This window comes from Trematomus bernacchii, unplaced genomic scaffold (assembly GCF_902827165.1).
Source record: "Trematomus bernacchii unplaced genomic scaffold, fTreBer1.1, whole genome shotgun sequence".
In the NCBI taxonomy this organism is placed as follows: domain Eukaryota; kingdom Metazoa; phylum Chordata; class Actinopteri; order Perciformes; family Nototheniidae; genus Trematomus; species Trematomus bernacchii.
The window spans coordinates 338,325-358,460 of NW_022987869.1; the positions used below are offsets into that span (position 1 = coordinate 338,325).

At 40.9% G+C, this 20,136-nt stretch overlaps 1 protein-coding gene across 2 annotated transcripts; it reads right to left on the reverse strand.

Annotated features, from left to right (window-relative positions):
• Positions 1-5,287: 5,287 nt before the first annotated feature.
• On the reverse strand, positions 5,288-19,586 carry gps1 (G protein pathway suppressor 1). 2 transcript variants are annotated; one of them, XM_034113676.1, is made up of 14 exons: positions 19,389-19,586; positions 13,523-13,615; positions 11,671-11,852; positions 11,299-11,463; positions 10,755-10,890; positions 9,616-9,693; positions 9,409-9,469; positions 8,415-8,500; positions 7,553-7,647; positions 7,360-7,465; positions 7,149-7,229; positions 6,378-6,515; positions 6,164-6,298; positions 5,288-5,647 (listed from the first exon to the last, which is right to left on the reverse strand). In XM_034113676.1, exons 1-14 carry the CDS (start codon positions 19,470-19,472, stop codon positions 5,573-5,575), a joined length of 1,515 nt encoding a protein of 504 aa, XP_033969567.1. In that variant the 5' UTR covers positions 19,473-19,586; the 3' UTR covers positions 5,288-5,572. The 2 variants fall into 2 exon arrangements, with proteins under 2 accessions (XP_033969567.1, XP_033969566.1); XM_034113675.1 differs by having other exon boundaries at positions 8,406-8,500.
• Between the last annotated feature and the right edge of the window lie 550 nt (positions 19,587-20,136).

A 20,136-nucleotide genomic window follows, 5' to 3' on the forward strand; every position in this document is an offset into this window, starting at 1 on the left:
CATGATTGTAACGCGAGTATTTAAAAAAACATATTTATTTATTTAATTGTTTATTTGGCAGGGACAATGCACTGTAATGAACACTTAAAACATTAAAATGTGTCAAGCGTAATAGTGCCAGATTTGGCTTTCAGCTAATTTCCATAAAAACATTTAAGAAATTTACATTTTACAAACATTGTAAAAACAAAATACATGATATGCAAAAAGTGCAAAAGAGCAAGAGCAGCATACACAAGTATTTATGACATGGTAATACAATATAGCAGCTACGACATATAAAGTGCAAGAGAGGATACAAGAGCTACATAAAGTGCAAGAGGAGATTCCCCTGTGTTAAAATGCATTTAGCGGTGATTACACGTCTGTTTGTTTCTCAATCATTCTTTTAGTTGACCTTTAAAACTATTGAGAGTGGGACAATCCCGTATCTCAGTTGGGAGGCTATTCCACAAAGAGCTGCCTGTAATGGAGAGGACATTTTGTCCGAAAGTGGTCCGTCTTCACAGTCTCCTCTGGTTTCTGACCTAGTGCAGCGTCCAGTGTGTTTTTTGTGGATGAATTCCCCTAAGGGAGGGAGGGGGGCCAGTCCATGTAAACATTTATAAATAAAGCACATACTTTTAAAAGACTTAAAATTGTCAAAACTCAAGAAATGGTGTTTCTCAAGGATGGTACAGTGGTGGTATGAATTAGACTTTCTGTCAAACACCTTGATAGCTCTCTTGTACAGCTGTTCTATAGGTTTCAGGTTTGTGGCACAAGCAAACGACCAGTTTGTCAAACAGTATTCAATATGGGATAGAATCATGCAGTGGAGGTATGACTTTGCAGCATTCACAGTTAAGAAAGGTCTAATTTGTTTAAAATGTTGCAAGTTGAATTTAATAGTATTGGATACTTTCTTAATATGTTTCTTAAAAGTCAAGTTCGAGTCCATTATGACTCCAAGATACTTGAAGTGGGGCACTAGTTCTAATTCTGCTCCGTTTAAAAACACGTTGGATCCTTCGATTTTGACTGGTCGTTTACTGAACATCATGCAAACTGTTTTTTTTTGCATTTAACTGTAAGAAAATGTTGTTCAGCCAGTGTTGAACCTTGTCTAATGCATTTGAGCAGTGGCGAGCCGTGAGCTTTATACCTAGGCCCTCTGACCCCCACCCCTTCCCTCGAAAAAAAGAAAAAAAAAGAGTCATTACGTCACAGCGTATACTTCAGCGGAATATCAAAACAACGGCCCAGGGTGCAAAACGCATCAATGACAGCGACCCTCTACCACACAAAACAACACCTGTGAACCCCATTTGTGTTCTTTGACATTGAAAATGATATTGCATTGTGTTTGTTACTTTCGTTGCAGTTGAATGTCTTAAGTGTAATTTGGCATGCTTTTATTTTGAAGGCGAGTTCACGCTGTTGACAGGAAGTTGTTGTTGCTATGGAAACAAGAAAAGTTTCACAGCGGGCGGAACTTGTCATAAAGTCCGTGATAATAAAACCCACCCATTTAGAGGGAAGATATGATTGGTCAATTGTACTGTCATTTGACATTACTCTCTCGTTCAGTTCCTATAGCGGGCCCTCTGTGAATCGCAGAGAGGGCCAGGTGAGCTTCTTTCATGTAACCCACATTCAAACAGAGACTGAACAGGCAGATTCGAAGGATTTATTTATTTGGAAATGTTATTTTATTAAATCAAGTTTTTTTTCGGTAAAACTAATGAAAAATATAACAAAAATAATATTAAAAAAATATATATTTAAAAAATATATATATTTTTTTAATGTTTTTAAATATTATTTTTTGGAATATCTTAGGCCCTCACAGAGGGCCTAGAGGGCCTAGAGGGCCCTGACGGCTCGCCACTGCATTTGAGAGACAACATGAGATCATTTCAGTGTTCTTCCCGTGTACAAAGATGACCGCATCATTGGAATACATTTGTACATTCAAATCAGGACATACATTAGGCAAGTCATTAATGTACAGAGAAAACAGTAATGGTCCAAGAATGGAACCCCAACAGGGTTCACAAGGTAGGGGGATTTGGTACCGTTGACCAAAACACACTGTTTTCTGTTCGATAAGTAAGACTCAACCCACTGTATTGAATCTGCTGAAAAATTGAAATACGTCAGCTTTGTAAGGAGCACTTGGTGGTCAACAGTGTCAAAAGCCTTCCTGAGATCAAGGAAGACAGCACCTACATATGGGCTCGTGTCCAACATACATTTAACCTTTTCCACAAAGACACAGTTAGCTGTCTCAGTGGAGTGGTGAGCACGGAAACCAAACTGCATTGGGTGGAGTGGAGCAAAACCTTTATCTAAATGGTTGGTGATTAGTTTTGACACCCATTTCTCAGCTATCTTAGAGACACAGGGGAGGATGCTGATTGGTCTGTAGTTGGACATCATTGCCTTATCCCCAGATTTAAAGATCGGTGTCACTGTGGCCACCTTCCAGGATGATGGAACTTCCCTCGTGCTGATAGATTGATTTACTAGCATACTAATTGGTTTTATTAGACTGTCAATATTTGTCTTTATGAAGTTGGTGTCTAAATCATCTGCATCCCTAGCCTTAGAACCTTTTAACCCTAAGATTATATTTTTTACCTCCACCTCTGTGACTTCCTCCAGGTCAAAAACTAGATGTGTATCCACAGTCGGGCTAGGTGAGACCTCAGATGGCGGGAAGAGCTTTGTGATGTCCAGAGCACTATTTAAGAAATACTCATTGAGAGAGCTGGCCAACACTGCAGGGTCTTTTATCAGGGTGTCATTGATTTTTTATTATAGTACATTATTTTCCTGTTTGGTATGTTTACCTAATAGTTTATTTAGGATTTGCCAAACTTTCTTACCATTACCTTTCGCACCTTCAATTATATTGATGAAAAAGTTAGCTTTGGCCTGTCTTATTGTTTGTGTTACCTTGTTACCAGCATGAGTGAATTTCTGTCTATCAGTGGATAGTCCGGATTTCAAGCTCTGCTTTAATAGTTGGTCTCTAGATTTCATGAGATTCCTGCACTGTAGATTCAGCCAGGGAAGATGCTGTTCCTTCCTGTCCCTAAGGCACCCTCTCCTTGAGAAGGAAGACATTGTATCATTAATTTTAGATATAAACAGATCACTGTTTTCACCAATATCTTCAGAGGACAGAATGTCCCCCCAATCATTCATTTTCACTGCATCCATAAAACGTTGTTGCAGGTTTTTGGGGATGAAGCGAGAACCCAAGGCAGGGGTTTTAGCTGTGGCCATGAACCTTTTTTTGGTGAGTTTCCTGGCAAAAAGAACAAGATTATGGTCAGAAAGACCAGTCAGGAAGTTGTAGGTTTTAACTATTCTGTCAGCTTTGTTTGTAAACAATAAATCTATAGGCGCATTCACACCGCAGTACTTTTCCCACAAAGGTTCATCAGAACTTAGTTCATGAGAACTCTTTAGTTCTCATGAACTAAGTACAGATCGCGTTCACACCGGAATAAGTCCCTGGGGAGGATTAGGCAAATGAGCCGCTGACGTCACTTCTTCTTCTTCTGCTTTGGGTTTACTGGCAGGCCTCAAACAACTTCACGGTGTATACTGCCACCCGGAGTCCCCGGCCGGAAGTCTCCGGAGTTGGGGACTGGCTTCAGTAGAAGCTGCTGGGACTCCCAGCAGCTTCTACTGAAGCCTTCCGAGTAAATCGCCAGAACGCCGACACCTCATCTCCACCGTGTTACGTGCTGCTCTCATACTCGTTTGATTCTGAAATTGTATTTATATTTATATAAATATATATAAATATGTGTGTGTGTGTATGTCCGCATCTGTAGCCTGTTATTGTCTCATTATACCGCACTGTGAATGAATTAAAAGTAAATATATAAGTGGTCATGAACACATCTGTCCATCAGACAGAGGGCTGCTGTGCCTCCTGTCATCATTAATGGACGTCTCTTTAAAATGACCGCTCAGAGGAGAGGAGTTCTCATTTCTCTAACCGCCTGCTGCTTCCCCTCCTCTCTCCTCGGTTCCCCTCCTCGGCTCCTCCGCTCGCATCTCCTGTGGGCGGGACTAAGGCGCCGTTTACACGAGGAGAAAACTGCTTGTATCTGCATAGTTTCTCGTGCGTATAGCCCTATTATTTACACGAGGCCGATAGAAACTGACCCCACAAACGATAACGGGTCCCAAGGTGGATAGATTTGCAAACGAAACGCTCTGGGGGGTCAACCGAGTCCGTGTAATCACCTCTATACGAATATTTCCTGAAAAAAATAGCGAAAAAAAAAAAAAAATAGCACCTCTCCTGCTCACTGCTGTAGCAACTATCAAAAATAGCTGTGTTAATTAAACGCACAAGGGGTTCTTGAATGAAATAATATTATAAAAGGCAAACCAGAATAGTTAACGCCCAATATACTCCTTAAACAAAATAAACAGTCAGATTTCATGCATTGATCCATTATATTGACAAAGGAGGATCTCACCCGGTGTTTGTAGAGAATATCTCTCTGAGCGAGTCCTCTCCACGGAGACGTGCTTCTTGGTCGGTCGATGCAATATCCACAGATTCGGTTTCTTTCAGTTAACTTCCCCGTAGCATTTATCCATATGCTGAGGAAATGACTATATCCCGCTGAATACCAGCAATCGCCACACACACCTGTCAGTAGCTACTGCTAGTGCTACTGCTACTGACCATGCTACAGATATTAGTGCAAAAATCTACAGCTCCTCTACCACAACCATCAGCAACAAGTGGACATGGAGAATTACATGAACTACATGTTGCTAAATACACGGCGGGGCATGAACAGAAGGGTAGCCATGGCAACATTGCGGCGGGGGCTGCTGGGGCTGCTCTTCTTCGCTGCTTTTGGTGTATTTTGGCGTAAGTTACAGCGCCACTTACAGTCCCGGCATATGTACTACAGCGTTTCCAGCGGCCTCGTTTGAACAGACACGTTAAATGAAACAAATGCATGTGAACGGAAGACTTTTTTGAATACGCATACTGTGCATAAACGCAAACGGTCCCGTCTGAGCGGGGCCTAAGACATGAGGATAGGAGTCGAGGAGGGGAATTAGAGAAATGGGAAACCTTCCTGGTCTTAATTATATGTTGTGCTGTAATTATTTTACTATAATGTTAATCATGTTATATATTAGTTTATTATTTTCTTTATAGTTTGCTTTGTATTCTCAGCACCTTGGTCAATGTTTAAATGTGTTATACAGATAAAGTTTCACGTGACAACAGAGCTTATTATAATAAAAACAGTGAGTGTATGGTTTGGGAAGTGTTTTTATTTGAAAACCATGTTCCTGTTTATGTGTAAGCAGAGCATCTCCTACAGTCACACACAGCGTACGTGCTGAGCTTTCATCAAAACACACTTTCCTCTTGTCCAGACCTCCAGATGAGCAGCCGGACAGAGGATTGATCAGCTGACAGGATATCAGAGATCCTTTCAGAACATTCAAGTCTTTATATTGTGTCTTCAGCAGAGAAACAGGAAGTGGGCGGGGCTGGGGGTTGGTGTGGATGAATGGGTGGGTGAGCCTCCCCTCCTCACATGTTGGTGCTCATCCTGGTCTGGCTGTTGGCAGGTGTCAATTCTCCCTGGCTGCCTTCTCTGGGGGGGGACTGAGGAGGAGACACAACACCAGTTAAGTTAACATGCTCTCCGTTTAATGTCCCAGAGTTTCATCTAAAATAATCAATAAATATTACGGTGAGGATCAGCTGCCTGTCTTTCTTCATCTGTCTCTCATGAGAGTGCAATACTGAATTACAGCAGTACACTGATGTAGCTGTGTAAGGAGGAACTTGATGGGAAGATAACCCAACCCCCCGCACTCCTACGCCAGAGCTGAACATCAGGATACAACAGCATGCATTCATTTTTTAGGATAAGCCACTTCCATCCATTACATCAGTCAACAATGCAACCTACATATTGTGATACAACTGTAACTTATAAAATGAAGTTGCAAAACATCAAGCAGCCAATCATTTGCCTACATGAGTTTGCTTAAGTTAGCTAGCTATGCTAATGTTGTTAGCCAACTAACCTTAGCTACAATAATCACATTAAGCTTTTTGCATGTCATAGTGTGTTAACATTAACGTAGACGTTATGTGATGTAGAGATGTTTGTACCTTGACGTGGATCTGGTTGCGGAGCACGGCCGCTCGGAGGATCATGGCTTTGGCTCGTCTCTGGAACTCTTTGCCCATGTGGATCGACTTCTCAAAGGTGGTGCTCCTCTGGTCCACATCCCTCGCATACAGGATCTATCAGACAGTACCAGTCAGTGATGTTTCATATGGAAAATGACTAACTGGTCAACATATAATTGTACAAGTGTGTCACCTTGCTGTGGGAGTCGATGCGTGCGTTGATGAGCCCCTCCAGTATGAGCTGAGTGAGCTCGTCCTCCAGAGCGGCTACTGTGGTGTTGAAGGCCTGCGCCATCTTAGTCATGTCAGCTGACACGTAGGGGCTGAAATACTGAACAAACATAACTGTCACATGTCTGTCATTATACTATTAGATGGTACTTGTTCTTATTTTTATTTGATTTAGCTGAACAGAGCTTTTGAAGCTGTCAGTGTCTTGTTTTCTGTGTAAGCTTAAAACAAACTTTTATTGCACCCTGGTTTCATTTGCATCTAGCCTTTATTATATGTATACAGTATGTTTTATATACAATTTATTTTGGGTTTGTTAAGTACTTTTATTGGTTTGTTTCGTTTTGATCTATTCTTTGCTTGCTGTGGGTCAAAGTTGGCCAAAATCTAAGATTATTGAAAAACGTACACAGGGAAAAAGCATATATTGACAATAAAGGAGGTTTCTGAGCAGTTCCCAGATCATACACCCCCCTGCAACGTAGTTGAGTGTTTCAGCACCCTGGAGAGCTCCAGACACTGAACTAACAGTGCAGTCCAGGGGACACAATGATGTGACATTCAAATTTGGAACATTATGACATTGTGACTTTCCTTTTTGTTTGGTGTATATATTGTGAGGAAGGTCACAGTATACTCATCACTCCACACAGATCTAGTATTTATTTTTATAAATACTTTTCTTCTCAGCAAAGTGATACAAATTTATTTTTTCCTGATGTTGATGTCTCACCTGAATAAGGGCCCTGTTCCTGATCTGGCTGTACAGTGTCTTGACATGTGGGGCCAGGTACATGTCCAAAAGGAGGTTATCCTGGGGGGGGACACACACACACACACACACACCAAAGTCACTCAACCCAACACATCAACTAAAAAATCATCACAATTATTACATCATCACCGCTTCACTGTGTGACGCCTCAGCTTAGTTTCCTGCTCACCTTCATTTCGTCCAGCAGCTTGAGACAGGATGCGTACTTGGACTCATAGAACTTGAAGATGATGTCCCGGATCTGAGGTTCCAACTCTAGAAATAACTTAAAGGAGCTGAGGACGAACAAAATATTAGATTAGATTTAATTTAATAAAATGTACCAAGACATTTTCAGTTATGGTTAATAAAACACCACCTACCTGCTGGAGATGACGTTACGCTGGAGCTCCTGTCTGTCAAATGTGGCCAAAGCACACATGCCTCCGTACACAGCTACATTACTGGGGGACAGGAGCTGCAGGAACACACACACCATTTACAGTTTAGGGTTTTGATGTAGATATCGTAATAGTGATTTTAACCTACAGCCGTGGATGGTGTGAGGCAGCAGTCCAAGTAAGAAGAATCTAAATACTATTTCCCAAGTATTCTATTCATAACACGATTGACCCTAAGCTATGTTCTACCCTGCTGTGACTCAGTCAAGCTGTTGGAGCTAGCATGGAGCCCAGAGCTACTTACTGGAAGAAACAAACAAGCAACTTCAAAGAGAAGAAGACAGAAGTGTCTTTAATATGAAGTAAAAGGAAGTATCCAGAATGTCGAACTGAGTTATTAGCAAAACCAGGTTAAATAACAAGACGGGAGCTGAAGTCTACAGATCACTGTGAAATGATATTAGCAGCAACAGCGTTCCTGTAAAGCAGGGTAGATCTCCATTCACTATTCAATCATCAAAAGTTCTCCTTTTTTCTTTCTGCAAAGCTTTTGTCAAAAAAGTTCTAAATTTGGTATTAGGATCATTAACATAGCAACTATATGCCAGTTAAGAAATATCTGAGTAATGTCTGCTTACGCAGATGATGGATGAAGGAACCCTTCTGCACATGCATGTTAGTGGATCATATCCATCATTTGGACTTGAGAGATTGCTGAAGCATGACATCAGCTTCTGTTGGCCTTCGGAAGGTGTTATTGCAGAGAACACTGGATATTTTGGATCCAATGGATGAAGTTGCTTTAGTGGATCTAGTGGAGAGTTCATTGGCTTACATCACTCACCTCAGGACAGTCACAGTGGTCAAAGGAAGCCTGCAGGAAGCACTTGGCAGCTGGTTTATATTTTCGAGAGGCCAACTCTGCCAGTCCTTGAAACAATAAACAAGGTTAGATAACTACTGTAGAGCGGTGCAGGACCTCCCTGTTCCCTTGTCCTGAAGACAACAGCCTGTTGAACCTGTTTTTGTTAGATGCCGCAAGCTGAAGAGATTTTGAAGTTGTTTTACAACATAAAATACATCAGTAAATATCTCTGGTGAATGTCTGAAAATTCTACATGTCATAAAAACAGTGGTGGCAAACAAGTGACTACATGATGTAGTTACAGTATGTAGTTCCTTTACATACTAATGTTAGCATTTTATTTCTGGCGATTCATTTGCGCTTTTATTTTTAGGAAGCACGGCTCTGCTTTCTGCCACTGAGTCAGAACTAAACATGGAGAAGCAGCGTTCAGTTATTATGCTCCAAACATCTGGAACAAACTACCAGAATCATGCAGGTCTGCTGCAACTCTTACTACTTTTAAATCCAGGCTGAAGACATTTATTGGACTACTCATATATTACACTGCAACTTTTATTCATGTATTTTAGCTGTATCATTCTATACTAGCTTGTTTTATGTATATTTGATTATGTTTGCTTTTTAATGACTGTTTTTAAATGCCAATTGTGTTGTGTTTCCGCTGCACTATTTCTAAATGCTCTTAATCTATTTCATTTTTGTAAAGCACTTTGAATTGCCTTGTGTTGAAAGGTGCAGTATAAATAAACTTGCCTTTCTGAATCAAATGTGTAAGTATCATAAACATGGTTTTGCCCAAATTAGTATTTTCTGCAATATTCTGAAATCTAATGGAAACATCTCATTGATTCTATTTCAGGGAGCCCTTGTGATACTAACTCTTGGGTTGTCCTAGAAAAATATGACATCACTCGACCCCTCTATATCCTCTGAAACAACTACTTACTAAGATTGTACAATGCTGTCTTACCTGCAGCACACTTTAATTTGGTGAGGACCGCTTGATTTTGGCTATCTCGCTCTCCTCTTTGCTAAAAGAAACAGAGACAGATACAAACAGGTGACATCACAGTGAGGAACTTTGGGTAACAAAGAAGGGCTTGCTGTTTCTCAAAATGAATGTTTGTGTGAGTTTCACATTAAACACCGTCCCGGAATGTGCTGTGTGAGGGCTCACCTCTGCTATCTCTGGCGTGGATTCTGCTTTGTTGACGTAGCTCAGAACATGGGACCAGTTCTGGAGGTAGACACTAACCTGTGGGCAGCGAGGACAGGGTTTAGTCCATCTTTGTTTCTGTAGTCTAATTGTTGAAACTGCTCCAATACACCTTTCCCACCAAACCAGTTCCAGCTCCGTGTTAGGGCTCTTCTGGTTTCAAACCGGTTCTCCTTTTTGGCCCCAGTTCTGTTTCCACCGCCCAGAGTCCGACTGGAGCGACGTTATGACATCATTGTTTCTGATTTTCAGCACATACGCTCTCAACAACAACAATGGCGGACTGTCGGGCCGATGCTTATGTTGCTTTAAATTTAGAAGCCAGATTAAATTAAAGAACGACTTCTCCAATGTTATACTCTTTCCCAGAGTGCAGTGCTTCATTGTTTACCAATGTGGTTCATACCACTGGAGTGATAAGCTGTTCGTCCACCAGTGTTCAGCCGGTGAGTGACGGCAGCGGCCGCTGGAAAGCAGTAACTCCATAAGTGGATGTGTTTCGGTCTGAATGGACAATGTTTGGCATCACAACAGCGTTAATACAGTTTCTCTGGTATTGGATGTGTGATGTTAGCATAGCAACTGAAGCTCATCTGACTATCTTGACTGTTTGTTGCCATCATATTGTTGTAAAAAGGGTTTTCTACAGGCATATTTTCACGGCATATTTTTCCTTATGATATTACTGATGATATTCTGACATGGCAACCTGTGTAGCCCATGTATTGATTTGGTTCTTGACGAGAAAACAAGTGGTGCCAACTATGAACCGGTTTTCGGGGCCAAGAGCCGGCCCCGTTGTGGTGGAAACGGCAAGAACTGATTCTTAATCAGGCACTAGCTCTGAACCGGAACCGCTTTCGTGGGAAAGGGGTACTAGTGGTTTCCACCCCACACTGCTTTCTTGTTATGTGGCAGAAAGCATTAAGACTTGAACCTGAAACCCAGGTTTAGCGTGCTTAATACTCCACAAAACGGCAGTACATAGAGACAAGGGTACAGAATATATTCATATTGAACCAGTGAAGTATCGCAAGCATCAATAACTTAGAATACTGGCTATTACCATGGTTACTGCCAGATGATGTGTATGCATGTACCTTGATGACATTTAGACACATGTTAATGACATGCTTGGCACTGGTGCAGTAGTCTCTGGCTCTGGAGTAGCACTTCAGGGCATTACTGAGGTCTCCACAGTCCAGGTAATGATCCCCCAGGTCATCATGGCCTCTCCTGTGTGTGTGTGTGTGTGTGTGTGTGTGTGTGTGTGTGTGTGTGTGTGTGTGTGTGTGTGTGTGTGTGTGTGAGATAACAGAAGCCAGGTTAGATGCAGATATAGGTGGGAGATTAAGGGAAAAAGACCAAGAGGAATAAGAATAAGTGTATCTAAGCTTTTTGATATGACCATACTAGAAAAACTGGTAAGAATATTGATAGGGCTACATTATTCATTTGTCATAGTATGGACTAGTGCGATATCCAAAGCGCAGTTAGCACAATATTTGGTGAAGGCCACATATCTGAATCAAGTATTATGGAACCATATGGCAGTTGGAAAGCATTCAAAATAATTGCAATTTGTTACTCAAAAAATGTTCTGCCCTTAATATTGATGTTAAAATCATTCCTTGTGCCTTGTACCTGATGCTCTCTTTAATGGAGTTTCCCTTGTAGTTCTTCAGATCAGTGTCCAGTTTCTCCAGTTTGAGCAGAGCCTTCTTCCTGGTGGACTCAGCCCAGGCAGAGTCCAGGGGGGGAGGGACAACCCCACCCTCAGGGACTGTGTCAGGCACACCCTGCACCTCCCTACAGGGGAACAAAATATACAATAAAGTTAATTTTGGTTTAAAAGAGTGTGGGTTTGTGAAAAGTAACTACCACAATCTATGTGGTAAGAGAACACTGTTAGGCTGCTCACATGGTCTGATTTTAAATCAGGATTGCACTCATTAAAAAAAGGGCCCTCTTCAAAAACATTGGTCTGGATCAGAGGAGGATCAATGACTGAAATACCTAGTGGCCTCTGTGAGTTTGCGGTGGATCTCTTCATAGGTGTCCACATTGAAGGTCCTCTGGACGAAGGTGAGGGCCATCTTCAGGGCCTCCACTCTCAGCTGAGGGCAGTGCTCAGCGATGAACTGAAGCCTCTCGATGCGCATCAACCCACTGTAGCTGGTGGCATACTGCTCCAGGTCCTACACAGGGAGTGACAGGGGAAAGATCTTAAACAAGGTCATGATCATTAATAAATAAAAAAATGACAAAACCTCTCCAACAGTACTTAGTCACATGGAACAGCAAAACAAATAAACATTGGTTACCGCCATTGGCGCATTTCACCTAATTTGCTGATGTGCCTTTGAGAGAAAAAAGGGCTAACAATGGCCGATATATCGGTGATTCAATATTCTAAATTGATAACAAAATGTTCTCAATAAATAATGTTGAAATTGAGAAGGTTGGAAAACTTTTTTAAACAAATGTTCTTTACAGTACAGAGCCCTTTTGGTTCCAGTATTAACATTCCAGGTACCAGAATTGTAGGCTCAAGTGTGAAGGGTCCCAGACTCTAATGTCGCGTTTCCACTACACGGCCTCGCTCGGCCCCGCTCGGTATGGCTGGGCCTCGTTAGGACTGGCTCACTTTATGGCGCATTTCCATTACAGTTTAGGAACTGGGGCAGTATCTATAGTAACGCAGTGTAGGCGGAGCCGTGACGTGATCTTCAGAGGACCCCAGAAAAACAACACAGCTGTTAGCTGTTAGCACTCAGAGCTCACAGCTCCTCATATATGTTCAGAAACTAGACAACAGTTAAACAAGTACACACCACAGACTGCCTGTGTCATGGTGAATACAGTCGCTGCTTTATTTATGTCTGTATAGGCCGTTGTTGTGAGTGTGGACGGTCGGGGCATATACTGCGTTAGCTTAGCCAATCTCCATTTAGAAAACAAGCATTTTAAAAGGTTTTTCCCCTGCCGTCTGTCTGCAGACTTGACAAAGCATTAATTCATGGTTTTTACTAACCGGTATCAGTATGTTGTTACTTCGGCATCATTTTGAAACGTGTATTACAATTAAATCACGGTCAAATATGTCCATCTTGTTGTAGTTGTAGCCCCCTTGCCAGCGACGCTCTCTCTAGTTTAGCATACTCAGCCCGACTCAGCCTCGTTGCCTCTGGCCCTGGCCCCACGATTTTATGAGGCCAGAAAAACTGTGAATTAGGACCCGCCGGCCGGTACTAGGCCAAGTGGAAACGCAACCAAAGACGGGCCGCTGAAGTCACAGCTCTCTTAAACCGGGCTGCGGGCTGTAGTGGAAACGCGCCATAAGAGTATTTAAAGTGGACCTATCATGCTATATTTGAATAATATAGTGTAGGACCATACCTATATAAGGCATATTTATACTTTTTTTTTTTCAAAATACCAAACAGATCATGCATTTTAGCCATGCCTCATTTTGCTCAATTTGACATTTTTTAGCTCTGTTTTAGCAAGGGTTGATTCTGTGAGAACAGCACCACCTACAGGCCTGGCATATGTACTACAGCGTCTCCAGCGCTTTCGAACGGCAATGGCCGTGGCTGTCTCCTCCTGATTGGTGGAGTTGGCCCAATAGCCGTAGCGCCACCGTCCTGACGTCAGGACAGTGTTCAAATCTGGATCAGTTTTTATCAGATCCGTTGCAGCCCCTTTTTTAGAGATTTGGGTATGGAGGAAAATAGAGAGGGTTGTGTTTTCTGACACTTGGTGAGTTCCCTGGAACACCGGGGACACATATTCATGTATAAAAGACGTACAAAAGTGCATTTTGCATGATAGGTCCCCTTTAAATAAAAGTGTTTCAGATCAGTACCAGTGTTGGGTTCTCCACAATGTAGTTGGTGTCCGGAGCATTCTGCTGGTCATCCTGGGGATCGGCGTCTATCTGCATGGGTTCCACAGACCCCTGAGGAACACAGCAGAGGTTAGCACATATCACAATACAACACACAATCCACATTATATATAAAAATAATTCCAAATAATACTAGGATTAAATATAAAATGTTTCAAAGATTTAAAAGCTAATAGAAACTTCAAGTCAGTTTTAGATGAGTGCTCCAAATAATTAAGTACAACTATAAAACTGCTTCAAGAGCTTGTTTGGTAATAATAGCTGTCAATACATTGGAGAATGGTGGTGTGAGAAATAATTTCACAATGGATATAAAATATTTGTACTGATTTCAACAGTTTTTCACAACAGATCTCTTTAGCCTCCCTGTTCTACACAGGACGTCTGGTTGGCAACAAGCAAGGCATGTTATAATGGTTTTGATGGCTTTTTAAGACAATGTTAGTTATTAATATTAAATACAGTGGAGGAAATAAGTATTTGACATTATATAAAAGATAAAAATTGATTTGCATTTAACTGTGAAAATAAGTATTTGATCCCCTTAGGCGCTTTCACACCGGAGTACTTTTCCCAAGAACTAGGCCGATAGTTCTTGGGATTTTGGTTTCACACCAAAAAGAACTGGAACTAGAACTTAGTTCATGGAAACCTTTTCACCCCCAGATAGTCCCTACTAGAGAGGTGGTACTTTCCTGGGGAGGAAAAGGTTCCAATTTCTGATTGGCTGGGCGAATTGCAAACCACGCCCCGTAAAACTCCGAAAAGTTTTGTGAAGCCGCCATTTTATTTGCTCGCATTAGCATTATTAGCATTAGCCCAGCGCACCAACGGAGAGAGACTAACTTATGGCAACACACAAGAAAACATGGGAGCGGTGGAGTGATGAGGTGGTGTCGGCGCTTCTGGCGATTTACTCGGAAGGCTTCAGTAGAAGCTGCTGGGAGTCCCAGCAGCTTCTACTGAAGCCAGCACCCAACTCCGGGGGACTCCGGGAGGCAGTATACGCCGTGAAATTGTTTGCGGCCTGCCAGTAAACCCAAAGCAGAAGAAGTGACGTCAGCGGCTTCATTTGCGTAATCCTCCCTCAGGGACTTATTCCGGTGTGAACGCGATCTACTAGGACAGTTCCGGGACTAAAGAGTTCGGCGGGACTAAGTACTGGGAACTAAGTACTGCAAAGTACTTGGTGTGAAAGCGGCTCTTGCAACCAACACAAATTCTGGCTCCCACAGACCGGTTACATAAGTCCCTTTCCTTTAAAAAAAAGTACTCCTAATATCAACTTTGTTACCTGTATAAAAGACACCTGTCCACAGAATCAACCAATCAGATTCCAACCTATCCACTGTGGACAAGACTAAAGAGCTGTCTAAGGACCTCAGGGACAAGACTGTAGACCTGCACCAGGCTGGGATTGGCTACAAGACCATCAGAAAGCAGCTTGGTGAGAAGGAGACAACTGTTGGTGCCATTATTTGAAAATGGAAGAAAAAGAAAATGGGCATCAATGGCCCTCGGTCTGGGGCTCCACACAAGATCTCGCCCTGTGTTTCTCTGCTAAGGGGACTGGACGACTTCCCAGCATCGAGGCCGATAGCCTCCTTCCCTCAGCCAGGACACTGAAAATGGGTCATGGAGGGGTCTTCCAGCAGGACAATGACCCTGAACATACGGCCAAGACAACACAGGAGAGGCTAAAGAAGAAGCACATTGAGGTGAGGGAGGGGCCTAGCCAGTCTCCGGACCTTAATCCCATAGAACATCTGTGGAGGGAGCTGAAGCTTCCAGATGCCAAGCATCAGCCTCAAAACCTTCAGGATTTGGAGAGGATCTTCAGAGAGGAGTGGACCAACATTCTTCCTGAGATGTGCACAAACCTGGAGACCAGCTACAAGAAGTGTCTGACCTCTGTGTGTCCAACAAGGGTTTCTCCACCAAGAACTAACACATGTTCTGCAAGGGGATCAAATACTTATTTCCCAGTTAAATGCAAATCAATTTTTATCTTTTATATAATGTCAATTTCTGGATTTTCTTTTTGATATTCTTACTCTCACTGTTAGTATAAACCTACCATTAAAAGTACAGACTGTTAATTTAGTGGGTAAACTTACAATATCTGCAGGGGATCAAATACTTATTTCCTCCACTGTAAATGCTACCTCTGCAAAGCCACATTTCTTGACGGAAGTTTATGGTTTAGATTTAGATTTGACTAGTATATTATAATGTTTATATATACATAAGCAGGAAAACTAAAGAATGACACCCAGCAAACATATAGCCTACAACAAACTCTGAATAAACAACATCATTTTATGTATTTTGTGTCTAACAAGTGAATACTCATCAAATCCTACCCCTTTTTTGATATTTTCAATAAATAAAAACATTCACCATCACAACTGAACCAAATCAAACAGAAAACGCTATTACAAATAAAAACATTCATAATATAAAAAACCCTGTCTTACTTCGACAGTTCATCCATCTCATGCCCATTCAATAAATTGTATTTAAACGTTTCTTTAAACTTAATACATGTTATACATCTCATTTTCCTCCCTGCAGTCATTAACTACATTAACACGTTCACACGTGTAACATGATGAAATGTTGCAGTAGTCCTAACTAATTGATCCTTGAACACACACATTCCTTTCAGACATCAGCTTTTGGATACTGTTATGCATTGTTTTATTGTGCTTTGATGATGATCACGATCACATGGTTCAAACTGAATTGAAGTCAAGCAAATGTTATTGCCTTTAATTTTATAAAGAGTGTGTTTGTAAGCTCTTTGTACATGATTTTATTTACAATTCTTATGGGATGAATATTATATATTTGTATCTATATGTCCCCACAATATGTTGTACAGTATATAGTATCGTCTATTATACAGGGTTCCTGCAGGTTTCGCCAACTCAAATTTAAGACTTTTTAAGACCTTTTTAAGACCACTTCGAATAGAATTTAAGACCTATTTCACGGCAAGAAAGTATGAAGGAAAATGGCTATGAAAGAAGAAATACGTCCCATAATTACTTACAAATCAAATGTATTCATGTTCAACATAAGAACAATGACTGAACATAACAGCATAACAGTACAGAACTGTGTTAGCCAAAAAGTGTGTATGTGTCTCTGTGTGTGCTTGTGTGTGTTAGGGCTGTGCAATTAATCGTATTTGAATCGCCTTAATCGTGGCCTGCCACAATTACAAAAACAACATAATCGAAAAAAACTATTATTTAGCTTTGCTAGGTTATGACAGTGCACTACAACATATTTGATCTAATTAATTTTAGTCTAATTTATTTTTATTTATCATATTTATATATGTTTAGTAGCTTGTGGAAGTGCGCTCCAAAATATTTGTTGATCTTGTTTATTGGTATTTATTATTTTGATATTATTTATTTAAATATATCATTTATTTAATTTATTTTTGTATTGGTTTTTCAGTTGAATTATACGTTCAGGGTAATCAACAGTTAAAAAGATACTGTTCAAATTATTATTTGTTTTAAAGTTCAATAAATGGATGTTTTCAAAGTCAATGAATAATGTTATTTAATAATCGTGATATCAATTATTGACCACAATAATCGTGATTATGATTTTTGCCATAATCGAGCAGCCCGTGTGTGTGTGTGTGTGTGTGTGTGTGTGTGTGTGTGTGTGTGTGTGTGTGTGTGTGTGTGTGTGTGTGTGTGTGTGTGTGTGTGTGTGTGTGTGTGTGTGTGTGTGTGTGTGTGTGTGTGTGTGTGTGTGAGAGAGAGAGAGAGAGAGAGAGTAACAAGAGCTATATTCAGAGCTCTGCTGCCTTGGCTACAATCTTTCATCGTTGCTGTTGTATGATTGGTGTTTAGCTACGGTATTTAGCGTATACACACTACAGCACCTCCGCTTTTAGGGTTGACGTCGAAGACCCAAACGTCGCCCGGAGGTCCAACGGTGTTGTTGCGGGAGCTGCTGCACTAGCTAACGCTGCACTAGCTAACGCTATATTAGCCAAACAAACGCCAATTTCTTTTGCAAAAGGTGCAGCGGGCTTCAAACACGTTCCCCTCCACTGGTTTCAACCAAGCACTAAATTCGATGTTTTCCAACCAAATACGGTTGAACTTACACTTCCCCAAATGTATTTGTAAGTAGATTCGAAGAGACATGAGTTTCTGACTGCCGCTAGCTGAAGCTTGGTTGCTAGGTTACTAGCTGGGTGTTCTCCGTTAAGGGGCCGGGGGAAACAAAGTTAGTGATTACTGGTTCCATGTTGATTTATTTCAATACAAATTGTTGGGGGGAACTGAAAGGCTATTACCGTTACTTTGCAGCCCGGACAAGTCCCCCAAAACACATTTTAGACGCGATCGCAACACAGAAGTACCTTTCAAATCCCATCATTTTTAAGACCTTCTAAATCATATTTAAGACCTTTCTTATTTTTTTTGTCATATTTAAGACCTTTTTAAGGCCTTAAATTCAGATTATCAAATTTAAGACTTTTTAAGACTTTTTAAGACCCCGCGGGAACCCTGTTATAACAATTAAGATACTCTATCAATTTCTTAATCATTTATCATAAGATACTTGTTCATTTTGAGTTGGTCAAACGGTTCCAAGGGATTATTCATTTCATTTTTATCAATATTAAGTTTCTTCTCATCAAACCAACTATTTAATTTGTACGCATTTGTATGTTTTCTATGCGACACCTCAAAGGAAATTGTCACAATATCCTAGTCATGACCATGAGCACTAACTCTGTCACTATATTGTTTTACAATATGTATTCCTATGCATATATTTATATACCATACCCTGCTGTTTATATATCTGTATTTGTATTATGCAGCACATCATGCATTCCTGGGACAGGAATGGCACACAACTTATTTATCTTTCTTTCTTTATTAATGTATGTCAGCTCACATTTTAAAATGTTCTTATATAATATTTGTATATAGTTTCTTAATATTTAAGTGTGTAGAGCTGAGTGTAAGAATGTCTTCGTACAGTGCATCTGCCTGTTATGCTGTACACATGACAGTAACATATCTTGAATCTTGATAGAGCGCTAAAGCTTCATCAGCCGCCCATTGTACAGCTAGCTTAAAGCTAATGTGACAAACTGCTAACAACAGGAAGTTGGCTTGTCAATGCTAGCTTTCGTTAGCTACAGGCTACAATGATAAACACAAACTGTTCTTCAGTCTGTTATGTTTTGCTTTGCTTTGCTGACGAACCAAATCTAGGATACGTGTACATCAGTAACAGCTCAATTAACTACAGATTAGCTTTATTAGTTGTTTTGCTGGTGAAGTGAACAAAAATGCTAAATTCGTCATTATGTTATAAGCCAATGGAGGCCTTCAGTCGGCTATTAAGCCTGTAGTTCTAAACTCAATCGCAAATGTTTTACCAAAATACATACATGGTTTATCGTTTTACAGAAGTGTAAGGCTAATTCCTCAAACTAGCCCACAGTAGTAAATAATGTCAACGTTATTATTTATTCTTGTTTCTCAACTGAGCGTCATATTAGAATGCACTGGAAGTTAGCAATACATTTAAATGTTAACATTAAGGTTATTATTAAATTAATCTCTGCATATAAAGCATACACATCATCCCGCATGATGATGGTGGTATTGCGTGCTCTTAAATGATGAATTTAAACATGAACTGGAACGTAGCTTACTGTTTAGCTTTAGCTAGCTAAGGTTACACCATAGCCAATGAAGATCCATCATGTTCAGTCTCCAGTACGACTGGCTGGTTGTAAATGATTAATAAAGCGACGGTTAAGACTTACCTGAAAGTTAAAAACTTGCACGGGCAAAGGCATGCTCCGTTTTTCAGACTTCGGTGTCGTTAACGTTATGGTGGGATATATCATAAAGATGCCTTTTGCGGCGTGCAATGTAGCAGCCGAGTGGGTCTTCTTCGTCTTCGCCTTCTTCTTCTATGAGCTTTAATGGCGGTTGGCAAACAACGAATAGGTGCATTACCGCCATCTATCGGACAGGAGTGCTGAGCAGCAGACCGGAGTGAAAAATAAACTTCTTTTTTTTAAACACAAAATTCTCTCTATAATTATGGTTGCTCTTCAGTACATTTGTTAACAGACTGAATCCTTGTCTAATGGTCTCCCTAGCAGATTCCCCAAGTTAAACTGAGTTTTTGATCAGCTAAACCAGGGGTTGGCAACCTATTTGATATGAAGTGCCATTTAAAAAAAAAAAAGTGTGATCAGTGTGCCGACGGTGAACTGTCAACAGGAGGGCGGGGGGAGCCCAAGCCCCCAGGAAGTGCGCTGGACTCAGATGAAAATATTCGTGGTGGCCAAACGGCGGTACTACACTTCCGTTCGGTTGCCAGGCCCGGAAACACTTTTTCCCATTGACTTACATGGGGAAAGAGTGGTCTGTAAATCGTTGGATAATTTTTTTTAAACTAAATAAACTACCCAGTATGAACACTTGTATAGCCCTTATTAAAAACATTCGTTCCTCAAGTTGTAAAAATGTGCTAATAACGTTATTCTGAGAGTTATTTCCCTC